The following is a 20,808-nucleotide window of genomic DNA, read 5'->3' on the forward strand; positions in this document are numbered from 1 at the left end:
AATGCACATAAAATCAAATAAATTATTTAAAAAAAAAAAGCGGGGCGTGGCACATGCCTTTAATCCCAGCACTTGGGAGGCAGAGGAAGGCAGATTTCTGAGTTCGATGCCAGCCTGGTCTACAAAGTGAGTTCCAGGACAGCCAAGGCTACACAGAGAAACCCTGTCTCGAAAAACAAAATAAAACAAAACACACAAACAAAAAAGAATTCCACAACCATAAGCTTCACTTAGGACCCATTAAATTAAAGGTTAATATAAACGCTTATATCTAGAATACCTTGAGTCAGGGCTGACCACCGGGCAGTGCTTCCAGCACCTGTATATGAGCTCATTGTGATTTTTTTTAAAGGGCCAGCCTTTAAAAGCTGGCCCTGAGAATTATTAGGGGTCTTAGCTTCAGCTCTGAACTGTGATCAATTAGTCTTGGGGTGTACACTCAATAAACTACCCCGGTCTGACAGATCAGTGTTCATGGATGTGGTTTATGGGACGACTCCTGAACCCCAATCAAAAATACTTATGCAAGTGCTCAAGAACAGAGTGATATGTCTAAGATTCAATAATGTTCATGATAACTATTTTTGTTGTGGTGTTTTTGCTTTGTTTTTTTGAGGCAGCATTCTCTGTATAGCCTCGGCTGTCCTAGAACTCACTCTGTAGATCAGGCTGTCCTGGAACTCACAGATTCACCTGCTTCTGCCTCCCAAATGCTAAGACTACAGGTGTGAGCCACCACTAAACAGCTTTATAACTTTTTTAAAATACAGATGAAATGGAAGCCAACTTAATGCTCATTATTTAGGTTACAGGTTATTTTATATTTAACATGGACAACTATATCTGCAAAAAGAGCAAGTAAAGGTAAACTAAAATAAAAGCATAAAAAAAGGAAATCAACAATTATGTAGAGGCTGGAAATGTCATTTAGTAATAGAGTGTGTGCTTAGCAGACATAAGATCCTGGTTCAATCTGTAATAATCGTAAAATGCAGTTTTCTAAAAAGAAAAAGAAAAAGAAACAACCTTGAGCACCTGTTAGATAACAAGATAATTTCCAAACAGTGGACAAAGAACCATTTACCTGTTGAATTTAACAGCTAGGCCCAGGTCAGCAATACAGCAACTTCCATTTTTCTTAATAAGGATGTTTTTGCTCTTCAGGTCTCGATGAGCAATTGCAGGCTTCCCTTGGGTACCATAAATTTCTGTGTGGAGGTGGCACAGACCACAGGCAGCAGAATAAGCTAACTTGAGTAGGGCTCTGGTGTCTAGTGTGGCACATTTCAGGAAGTCGTAGAGAGATCCATTTTCATGGTAATCAGTAATCAAATACAGCTGAGTCCAGGAACCAGTGCCTTTAATGTCTGCAGCTATAAAACCTGTTTGGTTAATGAGTTTAAAGGATTAGTTGATTGCTGAGACACTAGGCAGTTACAGATGCACATTAGGATATTGGGAATGAACTATGTATAAAAAATATTATCCTAATTTGACTAGCAAAATGTTTTCAAAGCATCACCAAGAACTCATTTTCTATGATTTAGGTTTACAATAAATGTACAGTATTTTAAATTTGTGTGTGTGGGTTTGTGAAGGAGATCAGACAGGTATTGAATCCCTTAGAGCTAAAGTTACAGGCAGGTGTGAGCTGCCTAATATGGGTGCTAGGAATCACACTCAGGCCCTCTGCGAGGACAGTATGTGCTCTTAACCACTGAGCCATCTTTCCAGTGCAAATTTACAGTATTTTTAAAGACAGGGTTTTGCTATGTAGTCTAGGCTGTATTCAAACTTGTGGTCATCCTGACTCAGCCTCTTCAGTGCTGAAATTGATTACAAGCATGTGTACCACATACAGCTGATTTATGATAATCCTAACATTAATCACAACAGTGATAATAATATGACTAAGAAAAAAAATCATATATTATATAATATCCTGCAAGTGCTATTTACCTACATGATTCTCTCTTGAAAAGGTTCTGTATCAGGGAGTGGAGCACAAGCGTGTAATCCCAGTATTCAGGAGACAGAGGCAGGAAGACTGCACAAGTTGAGGCTGCCCAAGCTACAGAGTAAGACTGTCTAATTACAACAGAAAAACAAACAAACAAACCCCAAAACCCACTCCTGAATCCTCAAAATAAAGCTTTCAATTGCAAGTTGAAAAATAGATATTTTAAGTTACATCAGAAAAAGGATCTTCGTAGATAAAATTACATTTCCATGATAAGACTGGACACAAATTCCCTCATCAGTGTCCCTTGGTATGATGGGAATGTGGTCAGAAGGTTGTATGAAATACTGAGAGGAGGGCTGTCTGTAAGTCAAAGAACACTAACGACCCCTATAGCCAGGAAGAAACCTGCAGAGAAGGCATGGCCCTGCCAACAGCTTCATTTTAAAATTCTGGACCCTAAAACTGAGGGGTGATCTCCTTTTATATATGCACAGGTCCATGTACGAATGGAAGTGTGAGTGGATGTGGAGGTCAGGGGACAACCTAAGGTGTCGGTCCTCTGCTGCTTCACACCCCTGGAGACCTAAGTGTCTCACTGGCCTGGAACCTTGCCAGGTAGGCGAGGCTACTGGTCAGAGCTCCAGGATTCTACATGTCTCCAAACTTCCATATCACACCATCAAACTTCACTCTTTACATACATTCTAAACTTAGGTTTTCACCAACTAGGCAACCCCTTCAACAAGTAAACCATCTCCCCATCTCAATTCATTCTCTCTCTTTCCCCCTCCCTCCGTCTGTCTGTCCATCCCTCCCAGACACATTTTTGTTTTTTGTTTCCTGTGTAGTGATGGGTATCCTGGAACTCGCTCTGGAGACCAGGCTATCTCTGAACCTAGAGATCCACCTGAGTGCTAGGACTAAAGGTGTGTACCATCACACCCACTCATACTTCTGATGTTTTTAAACCACTCAGTTTATGATACTTTATAGTAGCAACAGGAAATGAATATCTGTACATGGCAATAAGCAATGCACTTTACAATTTAAGAGATAATGAAATAGCAGCTGAAAAGAAAACTCAGAAAAGCTAGATCTATTTACACTCCACTCATCAGATACCTACAGTATTTCGTTCCTATATAATGAGGTGGTGATAGGAACATATATTGGGTATAAAAATACAATAGAGTCACACATTGAGATTCTCTAATGACGAAAGGAAAAAAGCTCCGTGCAGTTAAAGCTACCCGAGAAAAGCACTGAAGTTCTCTGCCCAACACTTGGCTTCCGTTATTACCTAAGTTCAACAAAGCAGCCCTTACTCTCCTTTTGAAACTCAATGTTGTTTAGAGTCGTAAGATGCTTTCTTGGCATCCAGGAAAGAGTTGTGTAGTTCACTGTAAAGTCTACTAGATTTTTAGCTACACAAACATTTGAATCTACACGCACACGGCAGGCTATCCTGCGTACCCTGAGAACCTTGCCAGAGTGAGGACCTTACCAAAGCGTAAGACACTCACCAAGTATATTTTCATGGCGCATTAACACCGTCTGGTAGATTTCTGTTTCTCTAAACCAGCTAGCTTCTTCAGTGGTAAAAAACACTTTGACAGCCACTTTTTCACCACGCCATTTACCCATCCATACTTCTCCATAGCGGCCTTTACCAACCTGTCGAACCATCTGAATCTGTTTGGCAATAGTTCGCTGAACCTATACAGAAAACAAAGTATATAGGTTTGAGCTCTTTATGAAAAGAATCTATTAAAGCCATCCCATTAAAAGCCTGGCATAACCAAATAGCTCCAAGGTTTATGGTATGTAAACGCAGCAATGAACATGTACTCTGGAACCACACACGGTTAGTCGGCCACTCCTGGGAACTCTGCTTGCCCACACTCGTGGGTTTTGGTTGACTTCTTTTGGGCTCCAGAGTAGCAAATGTGTATGTAACAAGCAGTCCTCACAGACTCTGTACCATCACCTGCCTTTCGTCCTTCTCTCATGAAGCACCATATCAACTGTCAACCCCATGAACTAGCTATGTAGCTTAACAAACTTCCTAACAGACTCATAATCATGAGAAATAATAAATGCTTTTGGCTTTAGCCTCTGAGTTAAGGGTGATTTACTATGCAGCAAAATTTAAATGATAATTAAAATCTCTCAACACAGCCTCTAAGATCCTAGCTGATCTGACACAGCCCCAATTTTTACTACTTACCTACACTCTCTTCAACATTTTTTTTTTAATTTAATTTTTTAAACAGTATATTTTGATCATTCTTTTTCCTCCCCAGATTCCTCCCAGTCCTCTTTTGGTTAGAGGTGAGGTATGTTTACTTTCCTCTGTGCTGAGGTTTTGGTCTTAGCTGTGCCTTTGGTCAGTTTCTGAATTCATACGTCTATCAGTCCTATTGTGTCTGAAGATATGGTTTTCTTGGAGGCATCCACCACTTCTGGCTCTTACAATAGTTTGACTGTGAGGGTGATCTAGCTATGACATCTATCAACAGGTTAACTGCCAGGGTCGATTCAGCTGAGCTGGATGTCCAAACATTTATCCCTCTTGAACCTTCCCTAGATAGAGGAGGGCTGGTCTTCATGAGGGTATGGAAGCAGCTGGCTCCCCTGCTGAACCTCCAAGCCGATTCTGAAGCTCCACACCACCTGTCTGTGACACACTTGTTTATTCCTCGTGGATCTCGCTGCAGGCCTCATTTTCTGTAGAGTGCTGTTTGTCCAGCTTTAACATCTTTACTCATTCATTCTCATTCTCCCCCTCCCCTTCTCCTTCCTCGGCTGTACTTGACTTGTCAGAATTACAATTTTGTTTTTTGTACACAGCTTCACTTAAATTCTATTTCTGGCTCAGAATACAGGTAGTTATTGGGAATAATAATACCTGAAGTATATACATCATTCATTTTAGACTATCAGTAATTTTAAATGAAAAAAGAATGCTATGTCTGAGGCTGGAGCTATGCAAAGCTGAACTGGCTTACATCATGCATCACTTAGCATAGACTCTGCAATGTTTTAAAGCCAGGATTATTCAAATATAATTTAAATATACAATAAAATGTATCCCTTTTTAAGACTGGACAGTCTATTCTGTTAAATGCCTAGTCATCTAACTACCCAAACCTCACTTGAGACTTAGTATTTCCACTTCCTAAAACAATTCCCACTTTCATTATTAACTCCCTCCTGCTTTGCTGACATTACTTATCCACTTAATCCCTACAGTTTTATGTTTCCTAGAGTAGTATAAATAGATCAACTATGTAGTTTTCTGTATCTGCCCCCCCAAGCATAAACTGCCTTTGAAATCATCTCTGTTATTGATTTGTTTCTAAACACTGATGAATGTGTTATAATTTGTTTATTCACTTGCCAAATTGGTGGGCTATTTCTAATTTATTTATTTATTAGACTATATTTACTATGGACAGTCACTTTCAGGTCTTTTGGGTAAATACAGTTTTCCATTCCTAGGGTAAATGGCAGAACTGTTTTATTGTATACAAAGCAAGCGCTTGCAAACACCTTTAATCTCAGCACTTGGGAGACAGAGGCCAGCAGATCTCTGAGTTTGAGGCTAATCTGGCCTATAAAGCAAGTTCTAGGACAGGGCTACACAAAGAAACTGTCCCCCCAAAATCAAACTAAATAAATATAAAAAAGAAAAGTATACAGTTAACTTGTTAATCAACCTTTGTCACTTTGCACCTGACAGCTGAGTATGACGTCTCCAGTATCCTCAGCACCTTGGTGCACTTGACCTCATGCCCTTGATGGTGCAGATGAGCTCACGTGCCGCTCTTACTCTTTCATTCAAATCTTCTGTCCAATCAAAAATATGGAGCTGCCCATCTTATTATGGAGCTGTCAACTGTCTTTGTATAGGCTGTATACTTATCAAATCTATTTTCCCAGCCCTGGACTCATCTTTTAGTTTTTGTTCTTTTTTGTTGTCGTTTTGAAGCAGGATGTCTCTATAGCTCTGGCTGTCTTTAAAATCACAAAGATCTGCCTGCTTCTGCCTCACCAGTGCTGTGACTACTTCTTATGTAATAAGTCACAATGATTTTTCTTAAAAAAATTTTTGGAGGTTTTTCTAGTTTAACTTTTACATTTAAGTCTACCCCCATTTCAACTTAGTTTTATATACTGAGTGAGGTATAGGAATGTATTTACTTTTTAGCAAGTGAATACCTGAGGTGTTTTAATCCCACATTATCTGTTTAATAATCTATTCAACACTGAATTACTTCAATACTTTAAAACAATGTCCTCATATAACTTTTTATAATAATTTTTTATAAGTCAATTAAGCAGTAGGTAGTAGTGCACACCTTTAGTCTGGAGAATCCAGGGCAGATGCAGGCAGAGCTCTATGAATTCAAGGCCAGCCATGTCTACCTAGAGAGACCCTGTCTCAAAAAAAGAACTGCAAACATTGAGTTCTTTTGGGTTGGGTTAGAGAGACAGCTCAGTGGTTAGAGCACTAGGCTGCTAAGAGTTCGGTTCAATTCTCAGCACCTAAGGATAGTCACAGCAATCTGTAACTCTGTATCCAGTGATAGGACACCCTCTTCTGGCCTCCGTGAGTGCCAGGTACCTAACTGGTACTCAGATAGATAAATACAGGCAAACAAATGTCCATACACATAAACCTGGGTCTAAGCATCCCTTTCTAGGCTCTGCTCTATCCACTGTACAGGCAACGTTAACCACAGTAGCTTTAAAGTAAGTCCAGAAGCCATGCAGTTAGTCCTGTGTCCTCTTTTTAAACAACCTTAGCTCACAATAAATCTGTTCGTCTATTTCTGTAAAGGTCTGATTTCTTCTTGGATTGAAATGAAACAATGCTCCAATGTGAGGCTACCTGATACTGCAATACTACTACTGCCTTGAACTCAAACAGACTAAAACACTTCCATCTATTTAGGTCTCCATTTATTTTAGCAATTAATTTTCCTTTTTAAAAAAAGATTTATTTACTTTATATATGTGAGTATATAGTCGCTGTGTTCAGACCCACCAGAGAGGGCATCAGATCCTATTACAGATGGTATGAGCCACCTTGTGGTTGCTGGAAATTGAACTCAGGACTTCTGGAAAAGCAGTCTATGCTCTTAGCCACTGAGCCATCTCTCCAGCCCAATTAATAATTTTCAATGTACAAATTTTACAATGTACATATTTGCTAAGATTATTTCTAAAATATTTCATGTTTTTTGGTACTATTTTAAATAATACTACTTCCTAACTTTAAAATTTCAGACTGGCACCTTTAAGTTGCCAGTGAATATAAATTCAGTAAGACTGAAATAATGACTTTGAACTCTGCAAACTGATTAAGCATTGGTTGAAGTAGGTTTATGTATGGCAACTCTAGCAATTTTTTTTTTTTTAACATAATCATACTATGTACATTCAAAGATAGCTTATTCTCACCTGGTCAATTCTATCACATATTACTTTTAGACAGATGATCCTTCACCTACTTTCAAGTAGTGCTATTAAACAGTTAAAACCTACTTGGAAATGTAGTGTTGTGATGAGGAGAGTTGCCTCGGAGTGCTGTTCTTAGGAGCTCATCATCTCCATCCTTGTACCCACCCAATCCATTTTTAGTAATTTTATTACTCTGTAACCCCTTTTAGACCTAAAAGGTGTACTTTCCTTAGCCGGTTAGTTTAACCTTAAAGATAGAAGGAATCTTACTTTTGTTTTTTTTCCTTTTGCTTAGTTGGTTACAAAATAGTAAGAGCACCCAGCTGGCCCTGGTGGCTCATGACTGCAACCCCAGCATTTAGGAAGCCAAATCAGAGGCAGCAGAATCTCAAGTTCAAGGGCAACCTGGATGCTACAAGACCTTGTCTCAAAATACCAAGTGCCAAGGATATAGTTTATTGGCAGAATGCTTGCTTGGCATTCTTGAGTTCTTGGCTCAAACTTCAGCACTGAAGTAGAAGGGAGAAAAAAAAGCTTATGCAAACATATAGCTTACCTGCGTTTACACAGGACTTCATATCCTAATATCTTATGTAACTGTTAGACTTTTTACTTATGGCTTTATCTTGCCTATCCTATTTTCCTTGGCTCACATTTCTCATTTTTAACTAACTTCATCTTGAGGAAAGAATTATCTATTATTTCCTAATCTGTAATAACTAAGATGCCCACTTAGCAACAACGTCACATCCTTATCAACACAAGATTTATATTTGTAAGATGCTTTGAACTTACCAATAAAGGCAATCCAGACCCACTCCCAGAGCTTTGGGACTGGTCAATCAGGTCTTTCAATGACTCTCCTGCTGGAATAAATGCTTCATCCTGTTCCAAATCACGGTTGTAACGACCCCTGCTTGAGATACTCTTACAATAATGCCTTTAAAAAAATCAGAAAACAATCTACTTTAAAATTGGACCACTGTGATAACCCGAGTCTTCAGGGAGAATTGTAGCCTAATCAATCTTCACCACAGGTAAAAATTCTATTATAGTCCAGTAGAAATAGAATTTATGAGATAGAATGCTGTGTGTCATACTAACATGAAGAGATGGCCATAGTCTATTAGCAAGTGAATATGTATGTATGTATGTATGTATGTATGTATGTATATACACATAAATCGCATAGTGTGTGTGGTGACATGCATCTGTAACCCCACAGTTGGGAGGCAGGAAGCAGGAGGAATGGGAGATTAGAGCAGCTTGGGCTACAGGGCCAGGCCTGGATATGAAGTGACATCTTGTCTCAAAAACAAAACAACAAAAACCAAACCCCACCTACACCAATACATACTCCTGCCCCAGAGGCCAGTGGTGATGGCACTAGGAAGAATTAGGTAAGAAGATCTTGAATTCAAGGCCAGCCTGGGCTACATAGTTAAGATTCTACCCCCCCAATACAAAGCTAAACAAAACCCCCAAACATCCCCTTTCCTGAAGAATGTAATACGGCATTACAGCTGTAAAAAGAAATTATTCAAATTGGAACTTTTAACAGTGTGTTTTAAAAATCTGAAAGGATACTCAGCAAAGAAAGTTACTTATATATCTATAAACAGACATACTCTTAAAAACTGTATCTTTATACCAAAACTGTATATGCCCTAATCCTAGTACTAGAGAGATATGGCCAGCTGAGCTCAGTGAGTTCAAGACTAGCCAGGTCTACATAGAAACCTTTAGGCCAGCCAAAGCTATAATCTGCCATTTTCCAATTGCATTTAATTTTGTCTCTGGTGCTAGAGAGATGGTTCAGAGATTAAGAGCATGGGCTTCAAATCCCAGCAGCTAACAACCCTCCTAGCCTTCAAGAACACTTACATACATGTGGTGCACAGACATACATGCAGGCAGAACATCCATACACATAAAACATCAAGATGGGATGCAGAGATAGAAGAATCCCAGGAATCTCACTGGCCAGCTAGCTTGATATATGCATCAGTAAGAGACAATGTCTCAAATAAGGTGGAAGAACCAAGACCTAAAGTTGTCCCACAACTTCTACGCGCATACTGTGGCACATACAGACATGCTCACATAAATTCTTTTGCATAGCTTCTATTGCCGTGTCTCCATATTCACTCATCTCTTAAGTGGGATCTGATTTGTCATTGTTCTTAACTATCTATTTTAATTTCATTTCCTCAAGTTTTATTTGGATCTTTCTTTAAAAGCCTCACTCACCGTGTTTCTGCTTAAATTATTGTTAACACTGTCTGGCAGTAGTGGCATAGGCTTTAATCCCAGTACTCAGGAGGCAGAGGCAGGTTAATCTCTGAGTTCCAGGCCAGCTTGGTCTACAGTGTGAGTTCCAAGACAGACAGAGGTACACAGTACTCCCTGCCCCATTACTGATAACAGAGTAATCAAAATGATTACTTTAATGATATTGCATGCCAATTTTAAATTGTATTGAGTCTGAACTGGTGGTTTTTATTGTTTAATTTTCCTTGTTATAGGTCTTACTTTCCTACTTTGCAATTTGGCTCATTGACTGGATGGGGAATATTTTATATTCTAACTAATACTATGTTTCTTTGTTTTATGTAGTCTAGGCTGGTGGTGAAGCTTTTTGTTATATAGTTGAGGATGACCCTAAACTCCTAATCCTCTGGTTTCTATCACTTGACTGTGAGAATAATAGATAAATTCTTACAAGTATTGTGCTATTTTACACAGAACAAAACTGAAAAATAGCATAAACCTTCAGTTTTTTTTCTTTAAAAAGACTAGCTTTTACTATGTGGACTGGCTGGCCTCTAACTTGGAAATCCACCTACTTCTGCCTCCTGAGTGCCAGAAATAAAGGGTGTGCACCACCATGTTCAGTTGGGTCTTGTTTTTCAGGTGGGACTTCAGCCGCATTTAGTCTGGCACTAATTATTCACTGTCACTGAGGTAAGCACTGAGTACTTTTAACCAAGACCTACGATTTCATACTGTCAGAGACAGTGGCTAATTGGCACCATTCCTAGCTTTCCGTGAGCACTAATACTATTTCCTTCAGTCATTTAATGGTTCTCCAGCCTTGGGAGATTTTTTGAATGAACATGCTGAATACTGCATGGGGTCATCTACAGAACTCAAGTCTTCTCCTGTGAGGTCCTCTATTCTCTAGTACCCTGTTCCATGACTACAGCTGATGACATGTCCCAGACTCTCACCTGTATGTTCTCATCTGAGACTCTCATGGACTACACCTATGCTCCCTCCCTGTGTCACTAAGCCAAACACTCTTCAAGCAAGAGCATGGCAATCTTAATGCGTACCTCCTTTGTTTTCTATTTCCAGGAGTCAGTGTTTACTATGTAAGAGCCTTGCAGAGCTAACTGTCATAAGCTTAATCTGCTGAGGCCATGTCACTTAATTCTCATCAGTATCTTTAGGTCTTTTCTCCCACCCTGTTCATGTTTCCCTAATACTATCTGGTTTATAGGATACAGGCTTGGCTAAGAATAAGCCAAGGCTATTAAATCAGTAATTAATGTTCACTATCTTTCATTTTCATTATCATGTCTTACCCCATAACTGATAAATTGGTTTTTGTTTGTTGTGAAACACAATCTCACTCTGTAACTCAGGCCGGCTTGCTCAATCTGCTATTTTTATCTAAAGAAAAAAATCTTTAAGCTGGATGGTGATTTGGCGCACGCCTTTAGTTCCAGAACTCAGGAGGCAGAGGCAGGCAGATCTCAATTCTAGGCCAGCTACACAGAGAAACCCTGTCTTGAGAAACTAAGAAAGACAAAAATCTTCTGTAAAACATGTGAGGAGCCAGGGTGACGACTGTCACCTGTAAATACTGTCAGTAAATAATAAGGACCTGAATCTGAATACCAGGCTCATGAAAACCTAGGGTATACCTGTAATCCCAGCACTGGGGAGGCAAAGACAGGAGGGGCCCTAGGCTTACTGGCAAGCTCTTCTAGCCCACAACAGTGAGCTCCAGGTTTAGTGAGAGAAACTGTCTCAGAAACTACAGTGCAGAATAACTGAGGAAAAGGAAGTTAGCTGATGTGGCCTGCACTTACTTCTAATTCTAGTACTTGGGAAGTAGAGGTGGTATTCATCTCTGTGAGTTCCAGGCCAACTGGTCTACACAGTGAGTGCAAAGCTATCCAGGGTTAGTTACAGCGTGAGATCCTATCTCAAAAAATAAAGACCTTCAGAAAGCCATGCATATTTCTTTTAAAACTTGTATTCACTTTTGTCTAGTTGCTGAATTACACATTTTGATTTGTAGATGCTCTTTTCATGTATATATGCAGTCCCTTGCAGCATCAGCTGCCAGGAGTTTTCATTTGCTCCATCTTCTAACCGCTTGTAGGTTTTTGTTTTTTGGTTTCTTTCTTTCTTTCTTTTTTTTTTTGCCACACATTTCTGAAGGGTTGTTTTTTTGTTTGTTTGTTTGTTTTGTTTTGTTTTGTTTTTTGTTTTTTCCAGACAGGGTTTCTCTGTATAGCCCTGGCTGTCCTGGAACTCACTCTGTAGACCAAGCTGGTCTTGAACTCAGAAATCCGCCTGCCTCTGCCTCCCGAGTTCTGGGATTAAAGGCGTGCGCCACCACGCCCGGCTGAAGGTTTTATGTAGCTGATACTACTCATATTTTATTTACTTCCTTGCTTGCTACCAAGTTCGAGGCAGACTCAGAAAGGTTCTCCAAACTATGCATATGAATATATCTGGTTCAAATTTATACCAGTGTAGAAATTGTCCCAAATTTATTTTTTCTATATAGCAACCCAGTATCAAATCTACTTATTGAATTTATCTTTTCCTCCAGGTTCTTAAATTTGACAGCTTTATCATATTGTAGAATTCTTTATATATAGATTTATTTACGAGATTACGAACTTGTTTCATAGATAACCCTTTTTCACTGAATAATCCCAAATTATTAAACTAGAAAAGTGGTGATATTATCCAGAAATCTGCTTTAGAGATTCAGATATAACAAAGCTCACTATTATACAAATAAGAAAGCCATGACTATTCTTAAATATGAAAGAATAAATTAGTATTAAAAAATATTAATTGGTAATTAAGTTCATTTTTCCTCCTAGGGAGGCCATGACACAGTTGAAAAGCTATAGCCAGAGAATATAAATTAGTGGTTTCTGAATTTCTGAATTGCATTCAGTAGTCACTGGTTTTTACCTGTTTTTTTTTTTTTTTAAAAAAGAGATAAGACTAATATAGAATAATTAGCAATATATTTGTATAAAAATAAGTATCTTACTTATAACAAAAGCAGCTGGAGAAGATGATCATAGCGACTATACAGACAGCCATGGAAATGAGCACAACCAGCCATCGGATGCTGCCATCAAAGAACGGACCTGAGGACCAAAGTCAACAATAAGGTATAGTATCTTTCTGCTGCATCGTACAAAGAGGGTGAGAAAATAATTCATAGCACTGAATTCTAGGTAGCGTGGCTATTGTTACAGACAAGAACTTATAGAGAATCATGCCTGGACTTCTCTGGGCTGACCTACCTATAACAACAGGGGGCAGTGTAGGCTGCAAATACTGGTTGCACAAATTGGTCCGACAACATTCTATTGTCCTGCGTAGCTGGGCTTTCGGTGAATCCTTTAAGAAAAATAATGGAAAAATTAAAAGGCTTGACATATTAAATTGAATATAACTATCTTTAGTATTGGTAAATATAATTTATAACTCAGAGACAAGGATTTCCAAACATGTCAAGTGGGTTGAGGAGTACTGGTTAAGAGAGGTGGCTACAGACCACCAACCAGACATACAGCATGCCCTAAATGATCAGAGAACAGGTGCGGAAGACTTCAGTCATGGAAGCAGACATAGGGACTGCATGCTGACGTTTCAGTGCTGTCTGGGTGAAATGCCATTCTGAACTAAAATATGAATAGAAAGAGCCTGTACATCATTATGAAGGTAGCAAGAATGTAAGCAAAAATTGACCTCATTATTTTTAAATACCAGACATCCAGAATGGAAATAATCAGGTGTTACCTAAGAAGGGTGGAGTCTATGGCTTAAATCCCACCTGGGAAGACAGTAACATTTAGAAATGTCCAAATGTATAAATTATACATTTTAACTGAGTTTATTTTTTAAATAATTCCTTTGAAATTATCATAAAGACAGAGATATGATAGGGTTTTTGTTGCAAACTCTGAAATAATCCACCTAGAGAAAATCAGCATAGAAGAATGATTGCATAACTGACGATGAATAAATGAGGTGCCAAGCAGTCGTTCCCAAGAAGGCTGAATGAAGATCGCCTTGAGTAGATTAATGTGACAGGAAAACAAAGATGGATATCTTTGGCAGTCTTGGGTGAAAGATCTCTAAACCATGGATTACTGCCCACTTAATAGCAGATATGAAAGATGAAGACCCAATTCTCAATTTCTCTCATCTGTCTTCTCTACCAGAGATGACTATAAGAATAAAAGCAGACTACGCACCAGGCCATGGCCACTAATGCTCCACAGCTGTGCAGACAGTCATGTGAGTTCATACCTTCTAAGCGAGGAAGGAAGATGAAGACACTTTTAAGCATAATGCCTCAAAAACAGGCATAACTTAAAAGATTCTTTAACAGTGAGTGGGAAACTAGACAGCCACACATCAATGACTTCATTTAAGGGAAAGAAAACTTTTCCTAACAGATAGAAAGTAATTTAATAATTTAAAGAGGAAAAAAGAAAAAGAACTAGTTTTGCCAGTTCCTCACTTCGTGATCCTGAGTACCTAAGTCCGCTCCAGTTGCCTTACAGAGTAACCACAAGGCAACAAGATGGAATGCACCAAATACTTAGCAAACTAAATGCAAATAGAAAATATTCAATAAACTCATTTCTTCTTTCTCTGTTGAGTATGACATGAATTCCAGGGTCTTAAATAAGCCAAAAGAAACCTTCGGCAGTCTTTCAAGACCTGATGTGCCTTTATCACAAACAAGTTATAGCAGACTCACCTTACATCTTTCTTACATGCGTTAACGATGCATCAGGTTGAAAAAATAAAAAGCAGTATCTAGAATGTGGAATATGGGGTAACAGCTTTCTCTTTCCTACACTCTTCCCCACTCTCCATCCAAGTCATCTTACCTATCTGTACACTAAGGTAGGGAATAAAAACCCTATGGAAGTGAGGGGAGGGAACCTGAAGCTATACGCCTCAGCAGTTAAGAGCACTGGATGCTCTTCCAGGACGCAGGTTTGATTCCAAGCAACTATGTGGCAGTTCCTAACCATTTGTAATTTTAGTTCCAAGGGATCTGACACATTCTTCTGGCTTCTCTGGGCACCAGGCATGCTCATGGCGCACATATATACACGCAGGAAAATCACCTACAAACACAACTAATTGATTAATTATTTAATTAGTATCCCAGAGAACAATTTATTTGGCAGCTATGAAATGGAAGAGTCTGGCTTAAGTAAACAGTATGTGCTTGGGCCAAAGATAGTACTCAGAATGCACTGAAGCCAAGTGACAATGAACGGAGTGAGGGTCTGAGGACGGACTCCTCTCACAAGGAAGACAGGACAGTGCTCTAGAGGTGGGGTAGTAAGACCACGAAGTGCATAGGAATCATTTATCTATACCTCTACCTAGCACGGAGACAAGATCAAGAGTGAGATTAAGAGATGACCTCCGAGGATCAGTAGTAGTTGTAATAGTGCTGAATAGTCTTGTGCCAACGTGACTCAAACTAAAATCATCTGAGGAGGGAACCTCAGGGACACTGGGTATAGATAATACAATCTTCAACTGAAAATAATTTCACTTAATATTTCCCCATTTGTATCCCTTCTCTTGCCTTACTGCTCCAGCTAATGCTTCAATCACAGTATAGATGAGCAGCAGGGACAGTGGGCAGTCCCCTCCCATTCCTAATTTTAGTTTATTAATGGTTTTATTCATTTAGGATGACACGGGCCATGGCTTTGTCATACATAACTTTATTATGTTGGCGTATGTTTCCTCAGTCCTACTTGTTCTTGGGATTTTATTAAGAATGCATGTTGACTCTTATCAAACTTTTTCTTTTACTGCTTCCATTGTGATGATCATATGATTCTTGTATTTTTTGTCCATGTATTTGGTTTGTTACATTTATTTCTTATATATGTTTTTTAAAAAGTAAAATAAAAAATAAATAAATAAATAAATTTTTTTTAAAAAAAAAGAAGAAAAGAAAGTACTTTCCTAAAATCTGTGCTGTGGGCCAGCCTGTCAGGTATTTTCTTAATTACTGATTGATGGGTGCAGCCCATTGTGGGTGGTACCATCCCTGGCCTGGTGGGTTCTCTAGCATAGCAGGCTGAGCAAGCAAGCCATGGGAAGCAGGCCGGTAAGCAGTAAGCAGCATCTCTTCATGGCCTCTGCATCAGCTTACAGCCAAGCCTGGTAACCCGAGTCAGACCCTCAGTACCCACAGGGCAGGAGAGCAGACTCCACATGTGTCCTCTGACTTCCACACGACTTGCTGCACATACTCTTAATGCATAAATGCAACCCCCAAATAACCCACCCTACAGCCACCTAACATACCAACATAGTCCATATCCCCATGTCTTTTTGCTGGTGTTTTCATTTCTAAGCACAGAACTGAGTAGAATTTTCAGATACTGACATCCCAGGCCCATGATCTCTTAACTAGAAGGGTGATTATGGAAGGGAAGAAATGGGACTTGAGAAGCTCTGTTCAGACCGTACTTAACAAAAGAAATTCAGCAAGTATAGATAATAAAACCATGTGCTCAAAATTCTACCGTGCAACAGTATGCGCACACCTAGGGATACAGGTGACATTACTGGATACTGCTCAAGATGAGGTAAACTTTAACATTTACTAGATCTTACTATGTTATTTCATTTGATATATAAAATTCCTAAGAAAATAAGCTCCTTGCCCAAAGTTTCACAGCTCTTATCAGGAAGCATATGAATTTGGACAGATGATTAAACTTGAAAACTAACTTATACTAAGTTTGGGACCAACTCAGTCTAGAAGTTTGTAGCATTCTTGTTAATCTTGTTGTAACTCAGAGCCTGTAACCACTGCTCCTCCTTGAGATTTTAAAAGTGGTTTACAAAGGCATACAAAGTTGATAACTTGTTAATGACATAAAACTGGAAGAAACAAATCCTTTCAAATCTGAACAAATCTTAACGTATTACAATTTGACAAATATGTGACAAATTATAAAACCACCTCATTCCTATATACTTACATCAAAGGACCAGCATCGCTAGTGAAGAGTGGGGTGGGGTGGGATGGCTGGCATGGAAGCAGACTGAGTTAGAGACACAAGGGTTTAGTTGGCAAAAGTTCACTGCCTTAAGAATACAACACAGCTGCTAGAATACATGTGGCTGCATTCAGAATAAGAGGAAGATTTTCTCTACATACAGCACACTTGATTGTGCACTACACTGGCACTCTGGAGTGTAATAACTGAATGGCTATGTAAGAGGCTTCTAAAGACACTGAGATTTCCCTAAGAGGAGAAGACCTTTGGGGAGCAGATAGAACGACTTCACTCTCACACTAAAAGCATTCTGAGGAGAGCTTAGGTCTGTTTGTACCAGAGAGACGGGGAGCAGATTCCTTTTTTTGTTTGTTTTTTTGCTTTTTTTTTTTTTTCTTTTTTGAGACAGGGTTTCTCTGTGTAGCCCTGGCTGTCCTAACTCACTCTGTACACCAGGCTGGCCTCGAACTCAGAAATCCGCCTGCCTCCCAAGTGCTGGGATTAAAGGCATGTGTCACCACTGCCCAGTCAGGGAACAGATTCTTGTCCAGTGACTTCAAGTATAAATCTTAACTCTCAAGTTTCCATCAAGCCTGCCAGTTCTCAATACGGCTAATTTTCTGACATAAGTGACATTTATAAATAGTTCTATTCAGAGATGCTTTTCAAAAACATTGACAGGATCTCTTAAGAAATTCACATGATTTAGAAAATACTGAAGGAATCCTCTCTATTCCCGCTCTTCTCAAGTAGCTGTACAGAAACCCTGTATTAGTTGTTCTTGACTGCTGTGATCCAACACCATGACCATGACCAAAAGCAACTTACATAACAAAGAGTTCCTTTGGGTTTATGGATCTAGAGTTAAAGTAGTCCATGACAGTGGAGTAAAGGCATAGCAGCAGCAGAGCAGACTAAGGACCCACACTTCAAACCACAAGCAGAAGGCAAAGTAGCACGAGGTAAGGTTTTACCCTTATGATCTGCCCCAGTGACACACTCTCTCCAAACAGTGCAGACCACCGGAGAGCAAGTATTCAGATGCCAGAGACCTGGGGACAGCTTATACAAATCACCACATACTGAAACAAGGACTTAACAGTGTTGTCATGGGGAAACAATTGTTACTATCTTAAAGTCTTTTCAAAACATTTTACACTCTACACATAAATATAACATTTTTTTTGCATTAACCACAATCAGGATGATTCAAAACTGAAAGTAAAGCAATCTAGAACTTCAATTAGTAAAATCCTATTACTTGATGAGAAAGGCTTTCTTTAGAAAATTGTGTGACCACAGTAGTGTGAAAGAGCAGTCTACTTCTGCTAGGGAACTCAACTCTGTTCACAAAGTTCTACCTTTCTTTATTTCTTGAGTTACTGTTGGGATAATCTCTTGTGTTCTGTGTAAAGGCTGTCTCTGTATTACTCAGAGGCTGATTTCTGTACAGGCCCAATAGTGTTATTTTTAGGAAGCACCACTTGTCTCAGTGTTTTTTAACACTCTTCTCCATTACCTCTGACTGGTTTAATAAAGAGTTGAGCAGCAAAGCAGAAGAGGATTGGCAAGACTTCCGGGCAGAGATAGGAACTCTGGGAAAGATCTAGGCATGGGATTTTGTCAGCCAGAAATGAAGAAACAAGGTGCCAAGACTGAGAAGAGGTAACGAGCCATGAGTAGAACAGAGATTAGTATGAACGGATTAATTTAAGTTATATGAGCCAGCAAAGGCCAAGCTTTCATAATTAATAAAAGGTCTCTGTGTCATTACTTGGGCAGATGGCAGATTGAGACATTCTGGTGATAGGTTACAAATTCGAACTCACCTTGCATTGAAAATCAGAGCCTTCATACTTCATACACCCAGAAGTTAATGTGGTTTCTCCCTGATCATCTTCTTCTATAATGGCAAAGCAATGGCCATTAGTTCTATAAGAGAAAAACAAAAATACAATTTCATATTAGAAAGAGCAGAGAATTGTGGTACACATGCACTCAAGAGGCGAAAGCAGGAGAATCTTGAGTTCCAGGTCACCCTGAGCTACACAGAGACTGTCTGATAAAGAAGGCCAGAGAGATAGCTTAGTGGTTAAAGGCACTGGACACCGAGCCTGAAGACTGGAGTTTGATTCTAAAACCCAAATGGTGAAAGCAAAGAACTAATTCTGACAAGCTGATGTGTTCACATGTGCACAACACACATACATACCAAATAAATGAATGTAAAATTTTGAAATAGTCATACAAAAGGACTGAAGATATATGAACTGAATATAGCCTTCAATACCTTGTTTTATACATTTAAATTGCATTGTCATGTGATTAGCAAAACCAATTTAGATTTAAGTTACATCAAGGGCAGTGTGCGTAAAGTATTGAGAATTCTGTCAAGTGGACAGGGGGCTCTACTACTAAATGCTCCCCATGTGTATGCGGTCATGCTAACTCCTCTGCCTGTCATACTCACAATCACACGCTATAGATACATGGTAGGAGATAAAAACAAGCTTTTCTGAAAAACAGTTCAGCAGACCCTAATGACATAGCAAAGTATATTTGGGAAGAACAGATGACTTAGATCTGAAAGTACATCATAATAAATGGGACTGGAAAGCAGAGAGAAGGTATGAATAGTTCATTTTTAAATTTTTTACATAAATATATTTGTTTTACAAACTTTTACCACTTTATAATTTTTTTTTAAAAAAGACTTATTTATTATTATACATGAATTCATTGTAGCTGACTTCAGACATACCAGAAGAGGGCATCAGATCTCATTACGGGTGGTTGTGAGCCACCATGTGGTTGCTGGGATTTGAACTCAGGACCTTTGGAAGAGCAGTCAGTGCCCTTACCCGCTGAGCCATCTCACCAGCCCCTATAATTTTTTTTAAAAGATTTATTTATTATATGTAAGTACACTGTAGGTATCTTCAGACACACCAGAAGAGGGCGTCAGATCTCATTATGGGTGGCTGTGCGCCACCATGTGGTTGCTGGGATTTGAACTCAAGACCTTTGTAAGAACCGTCAATGCTCTTAACCACTGAGCCATCTCTTCAGCCCAAGTTTTACCACTTTTGTATCAGTGTCCTTGAGTTTTTCCCTTAGCAAATATAGGAAGGATAAATTATACAATTTCATACACTAAGTTTTATAAATTATATCTAGTTTATTCAAAGAGCACAGAAAACTACAAAATTTGGCCTTCCTTTTTAATTCTACAACAAGGAGACAATTAATTGACTGCTGAGACTGAATTGCACACAGCTGTTTTTGTTTGTTTTTGTCCAGAAGTGTAGTGGAAATTTGGTTTCCTAAACAACCTAGCTATGTGAATATATTTTTACTTTAATTCCAGGTGTGGGATGGGAGGCTGCTTCAGATTGTCCACAGCAGCTGGCTACAATTGCCTCATGCTCTAGCAGGGATGATTCTGCCAGCTGAAGAAAGTTGATGTTTGGAATTCTGGGCACTCTTGAGAGGGTATAAAAATGTCAGAGCCCTAGGAGGCTGCGGCAGCAGCTGCTCCCCTGCTGCTGGGTCCTGCTGCTGCTTTTGCTGTTTTGCTGGATTGCTGGTTGGAGATACCCTGACAACGAAGACTGAATCTGCCCCAAGGAGCTTGATGTCCCTAATCAGTAGGAAGTAGCCTAATGCGATCTATGGTACCCATTCTCCTGTAACCCTCTTTCTCTCCTACCCAGTGTTGGAGGCTTGGTAGGGGTTGGGGTGGAGAAGGGCAGTAGATACTAAGAAGCTAATAAAGTAGCCAAGAAGTAACATGAACAATTCTTCAATGTGCTCCAAGATATGGACCGTGGACACACAATGGTCGAGCATGTATAAGTGCTCTTGTCTAGACTGCCAATCTTGAGTGCCACTCTTGGATCCCACATAGTAGAAGACGACTTCTGCAAGTTATCCTCCAATCTCTTCATGTATATCTACACACGTATCTTGCACGCATGCACAATACATACACGTTTAAAAGATATGAACTCAAGTTACATGACCATTTGCAAGTGGACTGAATGGTTAACATACAGTTAAGTC

At 39.3% G+C, this 20,808-nt stretch overlaps 1 protein-coding gene across 4 annotated transcripts in view; it reads right to left on the reverse strand.

Moving 5' to 3' along the window:
- Positions 1–20,808, reverse strand: part of Bmpr1a (bone morphogenetic protein receptor type 1A) — a 90,624-nt gene that overhangs the window by 9,526 nt on the left and 60,290 nt on the right. For all 4 annotated transcript variants that reach the window (XM_029468796.1, XM_021181625.2, XM_029468794.1 and 1 more), the window contains exons 5-10: positions 18,576–18,678; positions 12,994–13,090; positions 12,735–12,834; positions 8,225–8,369; positions 3,487–3,679; positions 1,085–1,382 (exon numbers count right to left, since the gene is read on the reverse strand). In XM_029468796.1, coding sequence (XP_029324656.1) covers positions 1,085–1,382; positions 3,487–3,679; positions 8,225–8,369; positions 12,735–12,834; positions 12,994–13,090; positions 18,576–18,678 — 936 coding nt within the window. The remainder of the gene's footprint in view (positions 1–1,084; positions 1,383–3,486; positions 3,680–8,224; positions 8,370–12,734; positions 12,835–12,993; positions 13,091–18,575; positions 18,679–20,808) is intronic.

The sequence above is a fragment of the Mus caroli genome, chromosome 14 (genome assembly GCF_900094665.2).
Source record: "Mus caroli chromosome 14, CAROLI_EIJ_v1.1, whole genome shotgun sequence".
Lineage (NCBI taxonomy): Eukaryota > Metazoa > Chordata > Mammalia > Rodentia > Muridae > Mus > Mus caroli.